This window comes from Ursus americanus, chromosome 1 (assembly GCF_024610735.1).
Source record: "Ursus americanus isolate L20-20 chromosome 1, mUrsAme1.1.p, whole genome shotgun sequence".
NCBI lineage: Eukaryota > Metazoa > Chordata > Mammalia > Carnivora > Ursidae > Ursus > Ursus americanus.
The window spans coordinates 58,806,004-58,820,311 of record NC_142127.1 but is presented as its reverse complement, the minus strand read 5'-3'; the positions used below and the strand labels follow the sequence as shown (position 1 = coordinate 58,820,311).

At 34.2% G+C, this 14,308-nt stretch overlaps 1 protein-coding gene across 6 annotated transcripts in view; it reads left to right on the top strand.

Moving 5' to 3' along the window:
• The window catches only part of PDE1A (phosphodiesterase 1A), a 324,675-nt gene that overhangs the window by 54,763 nt on the left and 255,604 nt on the right, over positions 1-14,308 (top strand). For 2 of the 6 annotated variants that reach the window (XM_087861895.1, XM_087861893.1), the window contains exon 2: positions 11,078-11,183. The exons of the other annotated variants lie outside the window; for them this stretch is intronic. In XM_087861895.1, the coding sequence (XP_087718021.1) occupies positions 11,149-11,183 (35 nt within the window). In that variant the 5' untranslated portion in view covers positions 11,078-11,148. The remainder of the gene's footprint in view (positions 1-11,077; positions 11,184-14,308) is intronic. 6 annotated transcript variants of the gene reach the window in all.

Below are 14,308 nucleotides of genomic sequence, written 5' to 3'. Positions count from 1 at the left end.
AAGAATTTACATAGTGACCCTCCACATGTTTGTTGGGGTTAATTTAATCACAAATATAAGTGAAATAAGGCAGATAGCAAAAGACAAATATTGCATGGTGTCACTTATTTGTAAAGTTGAAAAAAAAAATCAAACTCCTAGAAATAGAGTAGAAAAATGGTTTCCAGGACCTGGGGGGAGGAGAGAGGGAAAAATAGGGAGAGGTTGGTAAAAGGATATAAATTTTCAGTAATATGGTGAATAAGGTCTGGGGATCTTATGTATGACATGGTGACTATATGAGTAACACTGTATATTATAATTGAAATTTTCTAAGAGAGGAGAACTTTAATGTTTTTACCACTCCCCCTCTAAAAGGTAAACATTTGAGGTGAAAGACATGCTAATTGACTTGATAGGAGGAATGCTTTCATAATATTTACAGATATCAAATCATTACATTGCAAACTTTAAATATTTTACAATTTTATTTGTCAACTACTCCTCAATAAAGCTGGGGGAAATAATCTAATAGGAAATAATAGGTATACGTATTATTCATTTTAGGGATGAATAAAAATTGTGCAAAACCAAATGTATTAACAACAAAAGATTTCATGAGTTCAGGGAACAGATTGCAAATGTATTTATGTTTATATAAAGTACTTTTTTACTAGGTTATATAAAGACAGAAAAAGAGTGAAGATATCAAGCTTAAAGAGTGATCTTTAGAATATGATAGCTCAGACGTTGGACCATTACTGAATAGAAAAGTGGGCTGGCACACTTGTCTGTGCAATGAGAGCATTTAGCATCATTTTAATAAGGCAAATTTATGATGTTGTTTTTGCTTTCTAGTGTTTTTAAAAAGTCCTCGCCTACACTTCAGTTCTGGCTTCCCCCACATTTTGCTTTGTTAAGAAAAGCTCTTCAAACAAGCATAATTTCTCAGGATCAGAGTCGGATGGGATAATGAGTACAAGACTGATTTGGGAATTCTAAGACTTAGTCCTGGATCTGTTACTTCCTGTTCTCTCTGAACCTTAGTTTTCTCATTTTACTATGAGACTCAAAGGAACCTTCTTTATTTGCTTCAGAGTGCAATTGTGAAGATTTAATTAGTACCATATATAAAATACCACCCCATCACCCTATCCCCTCATACTGCTTCTTTATTCTTAACAATTCTTATTTTATAGCTGTTGTATAATATTCAGGTAGGCACTGAATAAAATTTGTTTGACTAAACAAGTGAATAAAAATATTCCTATTTTTAACTGTTCAAAGCCTTTCTTGGGAAGCTTGTCTCTGACTGGGGATTAGGCCCAAAGTCTTTGATTCAAGGAAGCCTTTTCATACTTGATTGATGACCTTGTCTGTTTGTCTTTCATTGTACCAGTATTACTCCATATTATCTCAAGATAAGATGGACAGCATCCTCCTGAAGTTTTCATGCAAGCTATTTGTTGTAACTACTTTAAAAAATCTCAAAATCATGTACTCCTGGGTTGTGTTTATTTGCTAATTTTGGTGTTTTATAGAATGAGTGTTTTCTTTATCAATAGGGAATGTATGAGAATTTTGGCTTGAACCTAATGGAGCCTAAGTTTTACTTTGCCCAACACAAATCATAAATAAATTTTTAAATAGAAGTGATCACATTTTTAGAATCACGCTTGCTAGAAATTAAACTGGAGAATTATTAAAACAACAACAACAAACTCCAAGAACATATCAAAAGAGGCAGGAATTTAATCTTTGTTAGGGCTGACCGTGTCTGTATTGTTTACTGCTATATAATTAGTGCCCAGAAGAGGTTCTAGCTCACAGTTGGCACTGAGTGAGAGAAAGGAGAAATACTTGAAGGAAAGCAGTACAGAGTACAAATAGTAAGGAAGATAAAGCAATGAAGAGGTCAGGAGAGAGTAAATATTGTGCATGTGGTAAAAAAGAAAGGCAGTTTTGAGGGAGCAGTAGAGATAGCAGCACCACACAACTCTTAGCATCCTCAAGTTATCCTTGACCTCTATTTTCTTTGTACCATCAAGGTGAAGCAACCAGAGGATAGGCTGTACACTGGGTTCACACTGACAAGGGGCCTCAGTCCCTGATCATGTCTTGAAAGAAGAGGAGAATCTCCACTGATTGATGATTCCTTCTGTTAACGTCAGGAGTGCATAATACATTTCAGAATGATTTTTTTTTTAAAGAGTTAAACATTTTTAAAAGGTTTGAGGAATCAAGCCTCAGTTATTTAATCAATTAAATAAGGTACAGTATTCTCTGATGGTGCCAGTTCATAACAAAAATATAGTTGGGAAGAGTGTGTATTTATGCCTTTGCACATATAATGCATTTCTATATATTTCTATATTTAAAATATTTTTTATAAAGAGAAAAATATCTTTCAAGCACATATTTCTATAACATTGGTCATTTGACTATGATTAGGGACCCAACCTTTATTAACCTCAATTGGAATTACAGAATACAGACTTAAGTTATTTGTAAATTAAATTTGTCAGAGCAAAAGCATTCACATATGGTAATTCTTATACTTTTGACATTCTCTATTGTTTTCAGAAAATGGGACATGAAACAGTGCCAGCTGCAGATATCTATTTTCCCCTTTTTATAGTTAAGATGCATATGTTTTTACAAATGTAAGCAATTTTTATTTTTTATGCTTTGCATTTTTTAATTCACAGTGAAAAGCTATCAGTTCACATACTGTGATGTTAATGTAACATCTCTCTGATGAATAAATTATAATTTCCAAAGCCAGACTCCTTGGAAATTTGAAAAACAAAACAATAGCATTAAAAGGAATGAGCCTGAATTGATCTTAACCAGTTCTTGATTTAATCAAACTGTAGGGGATTTTCATCTCCCTAGTACTGTGTTGTTTATTTTATTTAACAAAATTTTTGACAGCTAACTTGATGTCACTGGTATATTGTTTCCTGCCATGAGCCAATAAATTCACTTGCGTGGGTAAATGCTCTGTTTTTGGCTCCTAATAGAGGCACGCGAACTGAGGTGGAGTCATAAATTGGCCGGTCCTGAATTCCACTCAAGGAAGATTTCCTAGCTTGTTTCTCCAACTGGAAACTTTCTGATTCAGTTTAGCACTTTATGTCCCCATTTCTGTTAATTTTTCCCCCTTTATCCCTTCCATCATTTTCTGTAGTTACTAAATTTTTGTGAGTGCCACAGTCTTTTGAAGATAGGATGCTTGCTTGAGGACGCTCTTATTTCCTTTGGTTGGTGGTGGGGGGATAAAAGAAGGCAGTTGGCAGTAGGAGTAATGAAACGTAATGCCAATGATAGTAATGAGGTTGCTAATGAAAAAGCTGGTATTTTTTGAGATCTTATTATGTGCCAGGTACTGTGCTCAGAAATTTAAATATTTATATTATCATATTTAATCTTGACAACAGCCCTGTGAGGTAAAAATAACTTTCGCTTAGGTGCTTTATTTGGGAGTTAGTATTAAAATGCTTTACATGGATTATCTAAATTGATTTACTTTAGTGTGATTTAATGGCTGAAGTGTAAACATTTTTTAAAAACTTAAATGTTACCTATACTACAGAGATGTCAATATCTACTATGATTCCACTTATTAGAACAAGCCTCTAAAGGAGTTATTTTTCTCAAGTCTATTTTATATGTATGGAAACTGAAGCATAGAGATAAGAAAACTATCCCAGATCAAATAGCTAGCAAGTGACAAAACCAGTATTCAAACCCAGGTCTTTTTCACATCAGATTTTATGAATATTTGTGCTTTATGATTCTGCTTAATAATAAAGTAAAGATGAAGATTTCAAAGAGTGAGTGTTGAGTGCCCTTAAGCGAATGTGGAAAACAAACCTGGATGGAATAAAAATGGAACAGGTATACTTTTTTTTTTTAAGATTTTATTTATTCATTTGAGAGAGAGAGACAGAGAGACATGGGGCTCGATCCCAGGACCCGGAGGTCATGACCCGAGCTGAAGGCAGGTGCTTCACCATCTGAGCCACTCAAGAGTCCCACACTTTCTTTTTTCAACTTGAATTGCTGTTGGCAATATTTAAACCGTTAAGACCCTCCTTTGCTGAAGGAGTCGAGTCGAGGTAATGAGAGGAAGGCGGTGTTCTTTTTTTCCGTCCTATTCTCTTCACTATTAATGGTATTGAATGCATTTTTCATCAAGGTTTCACTGTGTGTGTGTGTGTGTGTGTGTGTGTGTGTGTGTGTGTGTGTGGTAAAACTAAGTTGATGATCTTTCATTTGCTTTTTTCTTTTCTTTTCTTTTTTGTGGGTGGGGGTATATTTTTCCTGGCTCAGCCTACACATTTGGCACGTACACTTTCACATTTGGGTATGTTGTCACTGAGTGACACTTTTTATTCACAGGCTTATTATAAGGTCTGACAATGCTAGTATCCTGAGATCTTGAAGAATTCCTGGTGTGCGCGGGCATGCGCATGTGTTATATTCCTGTAGATAGTACAATCTATCAACTTCCAATAGTTATTTATTTTAAATTCTAAAGTATACTTAAAAATGCAGAGAAAAATTAACTTCAGATTTGTGGATTAGAGGGAGAGGATACTGCTTTATTCTGTTTTGTGGCCTCAGTTTCCCCAGCGGAAAATACAGGGTCTGCCCTAGATGATCTCTAAAGTAACTTTCCACACTACCACCATGATGCATGTTTGTACCTGCCATTGAATGGAATCAGAGTAGGTTAGGACAACTCTGTAGTGCAAACTGCCTCCAAGTAAAAAAGTCATTTCGACTTTAGCCATTAAACCACACTAAATTAGACTTAGAGCTCTGTTGAAAGGAACTGTAAGTGAATACATTTGCGGTAGATGAAAATTGGCTAGCATGCACAGTCATTAGCAGTGGGTGATAGTTTTTTTGGACGTTATGTGAAAAGAACAGAGAGCTGTTTCGGAATGCCTTTGAAGTTTTTTCTTTCGGTTCTAAATATCTGAGATTCTTTACAATTTTCACAGCAGAATGGTCCATAATTTTTGCTGGGTCTTAAAAAGTCACACGTGCTTACCAATTGTGGAGTTTCAGGGTACCCGTAAATCAGACTTCAATAAGGGAAACTCCGAAGTTGAAAAGAATAATTCGAAGGTTACTCTAAATTTTCTCTTTGAGAAATAAAAACAATCTAAATGATAGAATTAAGGAAATCATGCAGTTTTAAAATTTTTATTTGAAACATATGTTCCAACGTGGTTCAAATGGTTTAAAATAAGAAAGGAAGGAAGAAAATCAAAAGTTACTGGGCATACCCAATGTGCCAAGCATGAGTGTTAGGAGCTTGAAATGTTAGGAAAGCAAAAGATTTGCATAAGTAGAAGATTCACTGAGCTCTTACTATAGTGCTAAAATGCTAAAATGCAACTTTAGGTCATATGGTATTCCTGGGATCTTGGAAAACAGCAGTGACACCCAGGGCCATGGAGCAAGAGCTTCACAGTCAAGGAGGTAAAGCCAGAGCTCTGACAAGCTTCTATTCTAGCCCCCATAATATCAAAAATTGTCCAATGTCAGTGCTCATTAGCAAACATCTTTATAATAGAATATGGACAAAGATCTGAAGCACAAGTTAGTCTAAGCAGTTTAGATATGATTCAAAGATTGATTGTTGATATTCATTCATTTATTCATCCATACATTCATCAATCACTTATTACCTACAATCCACAAAAGCCTCATAGGGACGATATTATGATGATAAGAACTACAATACACAGTAGATAGTGAGTCACGCTATAAGAAAGTATAGGTAAGATCTGTGGTTTTTCAGAGAGTATGGGGCACCAGGGAAAACATTGAACAGATGGCCTTTGAGCTGAACCTTACACGGTAGGTTTGGGTGCCTCATAGAATTGATCCTAGAGTCTTCAAGCCTGCACAAGTTAGTATCTTTTGGGAAGTATGAGGACATTTATGTGGTGATGGTCTTCAGCATGTGTCTTCTCTTCCTCTCCGCTTGTGGTATACACTTTCATTAGGAAGGAGGACTTTTTGTGAACTGAACTGGGGCTAGGGAGGGTTGGTGAGAGTTGTTGGAATTTGGAAGAAGCCTGTGGGCCGGGGGAGGGAGAGAGGGAGACAGGTGTATGTCTGCAGTCTGTAAAAGGTGCTGGCTGATCCTAATATAGTCTCCTTAGATGGCTATGTCTCTCTTTCACCCACTTGGATATTATTACTCATAGATGATGTAAGATATTAGGACATCAAAACTAAGTGCAACATTGTTTAGGAATATTTGGTAATGAGGAATACTAAAATTTATGAGGGGGAGGTACCTAGTAATAAAAAGTGATATATAAAATATGAACAAAACATATGCAGGTATATGTACTGTAGGGGCAGAAAGATGCCTTCTACCCTCTTCGGTTCCAGAGCTGGGTCTCAGAAACAAACTGACAACAAGCAGATTAACAGGAGAAAAGGTATATAACTTTATTAATTTTTATTACTTGCATGGGGGAAGAAAGCAAATACCCAAAAAAGCAGTAGATTTGAGATCTTTATACCCTCTTAAGAGGGGCGGTGTCTGCACATGTGCACAGGCACACCCATGAAAATCGTGACTCATTCAGCATTTAGGAACTGTGATATAATGAAAAATCCTCAAGGTAACAAGCATTTTTCCATAGGTTGTCCTCATCCTAACCAATTGTTAAGTGTAATTCTTAAGATTAATGTATAGATTAAAATTAAAAATAAAACATTTTGTGCAGATTTACCATGTATTAGACATTTGTGTGAGTGTTCTATATATATTGCCTCATTTAAAAAACACAAAATCCCATGAATTAGTCATAAGTATTAGCCCTTCTTCACAGATGAGCAAATCGAAGCTTAAATATTTTAAACAACTTTCCAAAGATCACACACCTTTTTAGAAGAGGAGATGGCACTCTAACCAGATTCAGCTGTTTCAAAGATTTCATGTTCTTTATACCAAAGAAGGTATGATTTAAGGACACATAGAAGTAATATTTGATTGCTTGGAGTAAACACTTTGCAAGTGTTATGTAGGCCAGTTAATAACCAAACAACAAAATTAATGAATTCAAAATTCTCTTTTTCTCCTTACTTTTCCATTTGCAAAGCAAATTGTCAATCTGATTAATTACTCTTCGCATTGCAGCAAATGGACATCTGTTGTCAGTTCTTCGAACTGACATTTCAGACAAAGAATTGTGAGTCTCAGTAGAAGTATTTTGCAGTAACCACACCTGACCCAAACAGGAGACTGTACTTAATTTCATAAATGCTTAATGGCAATAACATTTCCCTCCACCCTCTGACCTGATTTCATTTGTGCTAAACAGCATGCCTTACTGGGATCGATCCACGGCTCAGATAAATTTATCTTTGTCCTATGTGAATTGAATCCTGTGAGTTTTCACTTCACTGGTATGCTGTTTAACCGAGCAGGATGGTCCATGTCCTTCTCTAGTGGGTTAGTGACTGCACATGCCTTTCACTTAGTAAGCATGTTAAGATACCATAAAATATTTCTGAGAAATCATTGTTAACTATTTTACTTTTTAAGGAATTTATTCTGGCTATTGTATTTAAGATATTTATATAATAATAAAAGCTGAGATGATGTAAACATGATGCCGTAACTACCATTTAAACTGAAATAATCGAAAAACATACTTGTACTTTTATCTTGCATATTAGCATTTTAAATAGTGATAAATATTCATGTCCCAGCATGTTATTATTTCTATCATAACTAATTGCCTAATAAGGTTCCATGAAATTTTGTTTTGATGCTAAAGGCCTTTGACCACATTGGATTTTAAAATACTAACTCATGATTGAGGGTTAAAGAAAATACTCTTAAAAGGCATGTGCAGTTTTATGCCAACACACTAATCTTTAAAACAGCCCAAGTATTTTTGGGCTGCAATAATGGAAAAAACAACAATACTGGGCAGGAATGAAACAGGAAATGTTTAAATTGTTATTGCCCTAGGCAGAAACTGATCTAAGTAATGGTATTAAAAGCTATACAATATTTAGGATCTTAATATTGCTTACAGGATTGAAATATATTCCTGTGCTATAGATTTCCCTCTTTTGTATAGCTTTCATATTGAAGCTAATTTGATTCTTATTGGCATAAAATATTTTCCTTTAAACTCCCAGATCAGCTTCCTAAAACAATATTTACAGGTTTCATCTGAAGGGAATCACCAACATTCATGGATCCTAGAAAAAATAATCCTGTTTAGAAGCAAAACAATGTCATTTGATTCTTTGTCAGATGGGAAATGGAATGTTTGTTTTGAGGAGATAGCTCAAAGCATAAACTATTTACTCTAAGTGATTTGTGTTACTGTTGTTTTTATACCAATAAAAAGCTGACTTTGGCCCATTCTATGAACCCCGTTGAGATCTTAATATTTATATTTAGAAGTAAGTTTCTTTATATTTTCTCATTGTCTTTTGCAAATATCTGTATCTTCCATATCTTCAGTAAATGGTCTTAAATTAAACTCCATTGTTTTTTGTCTGCATTAGCTTAAGTGCTGAAAAAAATACAGTCACTTTCCAGCATGCATAGTCATTTAATCTCACGGAGTGCTAAAACATCACATTATGCATGACCAAACACAATTATAGTATGGCCCAACATAGTCTAAAATTCCATTTTAGACAGCCAATAAAAACAGTTTTTTGGCCCAGATCCAAAGTATGCCAACTTTAACTTGTGTATCTCAGGACTGTTTTAGCATACTAAACCCCAAAGGGTTAGGTATCTTTTCCACTCTTTTTTCCTTGTTTTATTCAAGAAAGAGACTAAGAGTGTTAAATTAAGTACTGAAAACATTCTCTAGGAAAAAATTAGTTATATAATTATAAACACATGCACGGATACATGATAGATAGATTAGATAAATTCCTCTTAGTAGAGAATGGTATATAGAAGCCAAGATCTTGGTGCTAGGTATGCCCATTTCAACTGAATTGCCATTGCATGCAGACTTTCTCAGTGGACAGAAGGAGGAAATAGGTTCTCCCCAAACTCAAAATCCATAGGTAGCATCTTACAAAAGTACTATATAGATATGCATTTAATCATCTCCAACCTACTTTATGCATGGTAGTATTAAAGAAATGTATGGAATACAAAGGTGAGTTATTTCCTCAACACAATGTAGCCCAAAAAAAGTTACAGTTAATGGTGGACCAAAAGAAGTAAAAGAATTATTGCAATTATGCTGTAGATGCCTTAGCAGTAGAAGTAAGGAAGTTCAAGAGCTAGACAAGGAATATCTATTTCAGACTTGGTTTCCAACAATGTCTTCCAGAAGCAAGACGTTCCCACCCTAAGGACTGAATAGTAAGCAGGAAATAGCTGGGGGAAGAATTTGAAGGAAGTGTATTCTAGGCAGAAGCACTTAGAAACGATGAATTTCTTGAGAAAGAAAATAAGTCTAAGTGAACTGAAAATCAGTATAGCTGAAGCCTGGAATGTATGTATGTCTGTGTTGATGATTGAGTAGGGGGATTTTGAGAGACATAGCTAGAATATATAATATATATTATATATGAAATTTAACACATTATATACCATATTTATAATATAGTTTTAAAGAGTTTAACCCTCTTGAGGGCATCTGGGAACCATTGAAAGATTTTTAAGTAAATGAGGATTCTACCTTTAAAGAATTTTATTTAGTCCATTGTCAGAGATAATTTATGTATAAATAATTATTATCCAAAACAGGTTTTATATGTCCCATGCAAGTTAGAGAAACAATGGTATGTGAGTTAAGAGTTGGAAGATTATTTCTACTTGAATAGCTGAGAGAAATCTCTCTGAAGGGAAAACATTATGGTTGGGCTTAAAACTCATTCAGCGTTGTAGATTATTCATTTTATTTATTACTGATTATTTTGTCTTTAAATCACTATGAACATAAATAATTCACAGATGTTATCCTTCAAAAGTTTCTGCCTTGCTTCTGAAAAATGATATCAATGAAGTTTTGATATAGCAAATTTTATTGTAAAATTTATTGTAAGATATAAAATTCAAAGGTAATGCTAATTATATATTACAATTAAAATTGACTTTTCAATGTCTAAGATTTCACTACAATTTTTTTTAAAAGATTTTATTTATTTATTTGGCAGAGAGAGACAGCCAGTGAGAGAGGGAACACAAGCAGGGGGAGTGGGAGAGGAAGAAGCAGGCTCCTAGTGGAGGAGCCTGATGTGGGGCTCGATCCCACAATGCTGGGATCACGCCCTGAGCCGAAGGCAGACGCTTAAGCCGAAGGCAGACACTTAACGCCCGCGCCACCCAGGCACCCCGATTTCAATACAATTTAAAAGTTATAGTTTTAACTGTAATTTAAAAAAATCATTTTATAGGATTTTAAAGTTGCAGTAATAGTGCAAGGAACTCCAACTCTCTCACTCTTTAAATATATATACATATATATGTGGTTAAATATATATACATATATATGGTTAAATATGCATATAAATATTAAGTTTTATTTTATAAGTTCAATAAAGTTAAATGTGTATTATATAATGCACACACTTTTTAACCAATCATTTGCACATCTACAGTACTATTATTAAAATCAAGAAATTTAACACTGATAAAATACTATGTACTCCTCAGTTCATATTCAAATTTTGTCCTTGTTCTAATAATATCTTTGATAGCTATGTTATTCCTAGTCCAGGATCAAATCTAAAATGACAGATTGTATTTAGTTGCCATGTCTCCTTAGTCTTTTAATCTGAAACAGTTCTTCAACCTTTCCATGTGGTTTTTTGACTTTGACAGTTTAGGAGCACAGGCCAGTTATTTTGTGGACCCTCCCTCAGTTTGGCTATGTTCAGTATTTCCTCATGGGTAGATTCATACAGGAATAGGACATAAGTAGTGTTGTATCAGGAAAAACATGCTGCTGGTTTGTCTTAATATGGATGAAATAACAGTAAAGTGCTTAGGTTTTATCTTTAAATTAATAAGTGATTTGTAGAAAGATACTTTGAGACTATATAAATATCCTGTTTCTTTTTTTTTAAAAAGTTTATCAAGGAGTAACTTACATGCAAAAAACTGCACATATTTAATGTATACAATTTGATGAATATGGACATATGCATACACCCATGAAACCATCATCACAATCAAGGTAATAAATATATCTATCACCTTCACAAGTTTCTTACTGTCCCTTTTCGTTTGTGTGTGTATTGATAAGAATATTTAACATGAGATCCATTCTCTTTACAAACATTTTAAGTGCACAATACAGTATTGTTAACTATAATTATAATACTGTGCAGCATTCATTTTGCAAAACTAAAACTTATTTAACTTGCATAACTGAAACTTTATACTCACTGAAAATTACTCCCCATTACCCTCTCCCTCCAGTCCCCGACAACCACCATTATACTCTCTGATTCAATAAGTTTGATTATTTAAATAACTTATATAAGTGGAATCATGCAGTATTTGTCCTGTAACTGGCTTATTTCATTTAGTATAACATCCTCCAGGTTTATCCATGCTGTTACATATGGTAGAATTTCCCTCTTTTTAAAGGCTGAATAATATTCCGTTGTATATTTACCACATTTTTTTCATCCATTTACCCATTGGTGGACATTAAGGTTGTTTCCATGTCTTGGCTATTGTGAATAATGTTGCCATGAACACAGGAGTGCAGATATTGCTTCAAGATTCTGACTTCAATTCTTTTGGATATGTACCCAGAAGTGGATTATTGAATCATATGGTGGTTCTAGTTTTAATTTTTAGAGTCTCCATACGGTTATCCATAGTGGCTGGGCCATTTTACGTTATACCTACCAAGGTATAATCCTTGCCAATACTTGTTATCTTGTTTTTTTTGATGATACCCATCTTTACAGGTATGAGGTAATATCTCATTGTGGATTTGATTTACATTTCCCTAATGATTAGTGATGTTGAGTACCCTTTTATATACCTATTGGCTATTCGTTTGTCTTTGGAGAAATGTCTATTCTTTTTTTTTTTTTATTTTTAAGTTGGGTCCATGCCCAGCGTGGAGCCCAATATGGGGCTTGAACTCTACGACCCTGAGATCAAGACCTGAGCTGAGATCAAGAATAGGATGCTCAATTGACTGAGCACACCCCCCCCCCATGCCCCTCTTTATTTTTTAAGTTGGGTTACTTGTTTTTTGCTATTGAGTTAAAAGAATATATATATTTTGTAGATTAACCCTTTATCAGATAATGGTTTGCAAATATTTTCTCTCATTCCATAGGTTACCGTTTCATTTTGTTGGTTGTTTCCTTTGTGGTGAAGAAGTTTTTAGTGTGATGTAGTACCAATTGTTTATTTTTTCTTTGGCTGTCTCTACTTTTGGTGTCATATCCAATAAATCATTACCAAGAACAGTGTCAAAGACTTTTTTCCCTATATTTTCTCCTAGGAGTTTTACAGTTTTAGGTCTTTCATGGTCAGTTAAGTCTTTAACCCACTTTGAATTGATTTTTCTGTGTAGTGTAAGGTGAGGATCCAATTTAATTCTTTGCATATAGTATTAAGTTTTCCCGACACCATTTGTTGGAGACTATCCTTTTCCCATTATGTATTCTTCACACCCCTGTCAAAGAACATTTGACTGTATATGTGTGGACTTATATTTGGACTTTCTATTTTGTTCCATTGATCTACATGTCTGTATTTATGTCAGTACCATACTGTTTTAATTACTGTAGCTTTGTAAGATATTTTGTAATCAAGAAGTGTGATATCCCCAGCTTTGTTCTTCTTTCTCAAGATTGCATGGGTTATTTGAGGTCTTTTGTGGTTTAGCAAGGATTTTAGGATTGTTTTTTCTATATCTGTGAAAAATGTCATGGGGATTCTTAAAACCTCAAACCACTGATGAAAGAAATTAAATAAGACACAAATCAATAGAAGGATATCCTATGTTTAAAGACTGGAAGACTTCATATTTTTAAAATGTCCATACTACCTAAAGTCATCTGGATTCAGTGCAATCCCTATCAGTATCCTGTCTCTTTTTCATTATACTTTTACCGTTTTAATATTCATTGATTTTATAGTTCCATCATTCCTTTGGTATTTCTTAGTTGGTATTTTACTCTAAGGAAGAGTTTTCTTCCCAATTTATTCAGTCAATTTTTTATATCAATAACAATTTAGTGATTTTTATTTTATTCAATGGGTAACAATAAATTATCATTATTATTTAATTTGATGCTCAAATTGTCCCACATTTGACCAATGGAGCCTCTTCAGGCTGTGGTTTTTTTGATATGTCCCCATCATTCTTTGCTTCCTTACTTTCTATTATAAGAATATAGGTTCATTTTATACTCTCCCTCGTCAATCCTGGGTTCAGCCTATTTATAAGGAATTCTGATTTTTTTTTAGTTCTGAGTGGCATACAGAAACCAAAATTTGGGTGCTTGGTGTGGTAATTACTATTGGTATCTCATTGCTTCTCAGACTTCTCAATGAACATAGCTAGAATTGTATATAGTATATACATAATCTTTAGCTTATATCAGTACCTCCAATTCCTATGCAACACCAAAGGATATATTCTAGTCTTACCCTTTTCCATAGGTGAAATTCCCTTCTCCAATCATGAAAATCTGGCTCCTCTTATCCCTAATGATCTTTTGCTCAAAACCATAGGACTTTTTACATTTGACAAAATGATTGTGTAAAAAATAAATTTTTGTAAAAGAATAAATATGCATTAGTATTGAAAAAAAATTATTGAGAGGAGAAAAAACTGAGGGAAGGCTGTTTAAACATTACCCAATGTTTTAGTATACCAAAAGATACAATAACTAAACCAGTATGGTATTTGTACAGAAAAATCAACAAAATAGAAGAGAGACCAAGCCAAATAAACATGAAAATTAAATGTGTATATGATAAAAGTGGCATTTTAAACTAAAGAGGAAAATAAAGGATACTTTTAAGAAATCATGTTAGGATAGGGGCGCCTGGGTGGCTCAGTCGTTAAGTGTCTGCCTTCGGCTCAGGGTGTGATCCCAGAGTCGTGGGATCGAGCCCCACATCAGGCTCCTCTGCTGGGAGGCTGCTTCTTCCTCTTCCACTCCCCCTCCTTGTGTTCCCTCTCTCACTGGCTGTCTCTCTCTCTGTCAAATAAATAAATAAAATCTTTATAAAAAAAAAGAAATAATGTTAGGATAATAGGTAATTTGAGAAATTTGGAAAAATCAAATTATGTCATATTGAGAGTAAATCTTAAATTTTAGA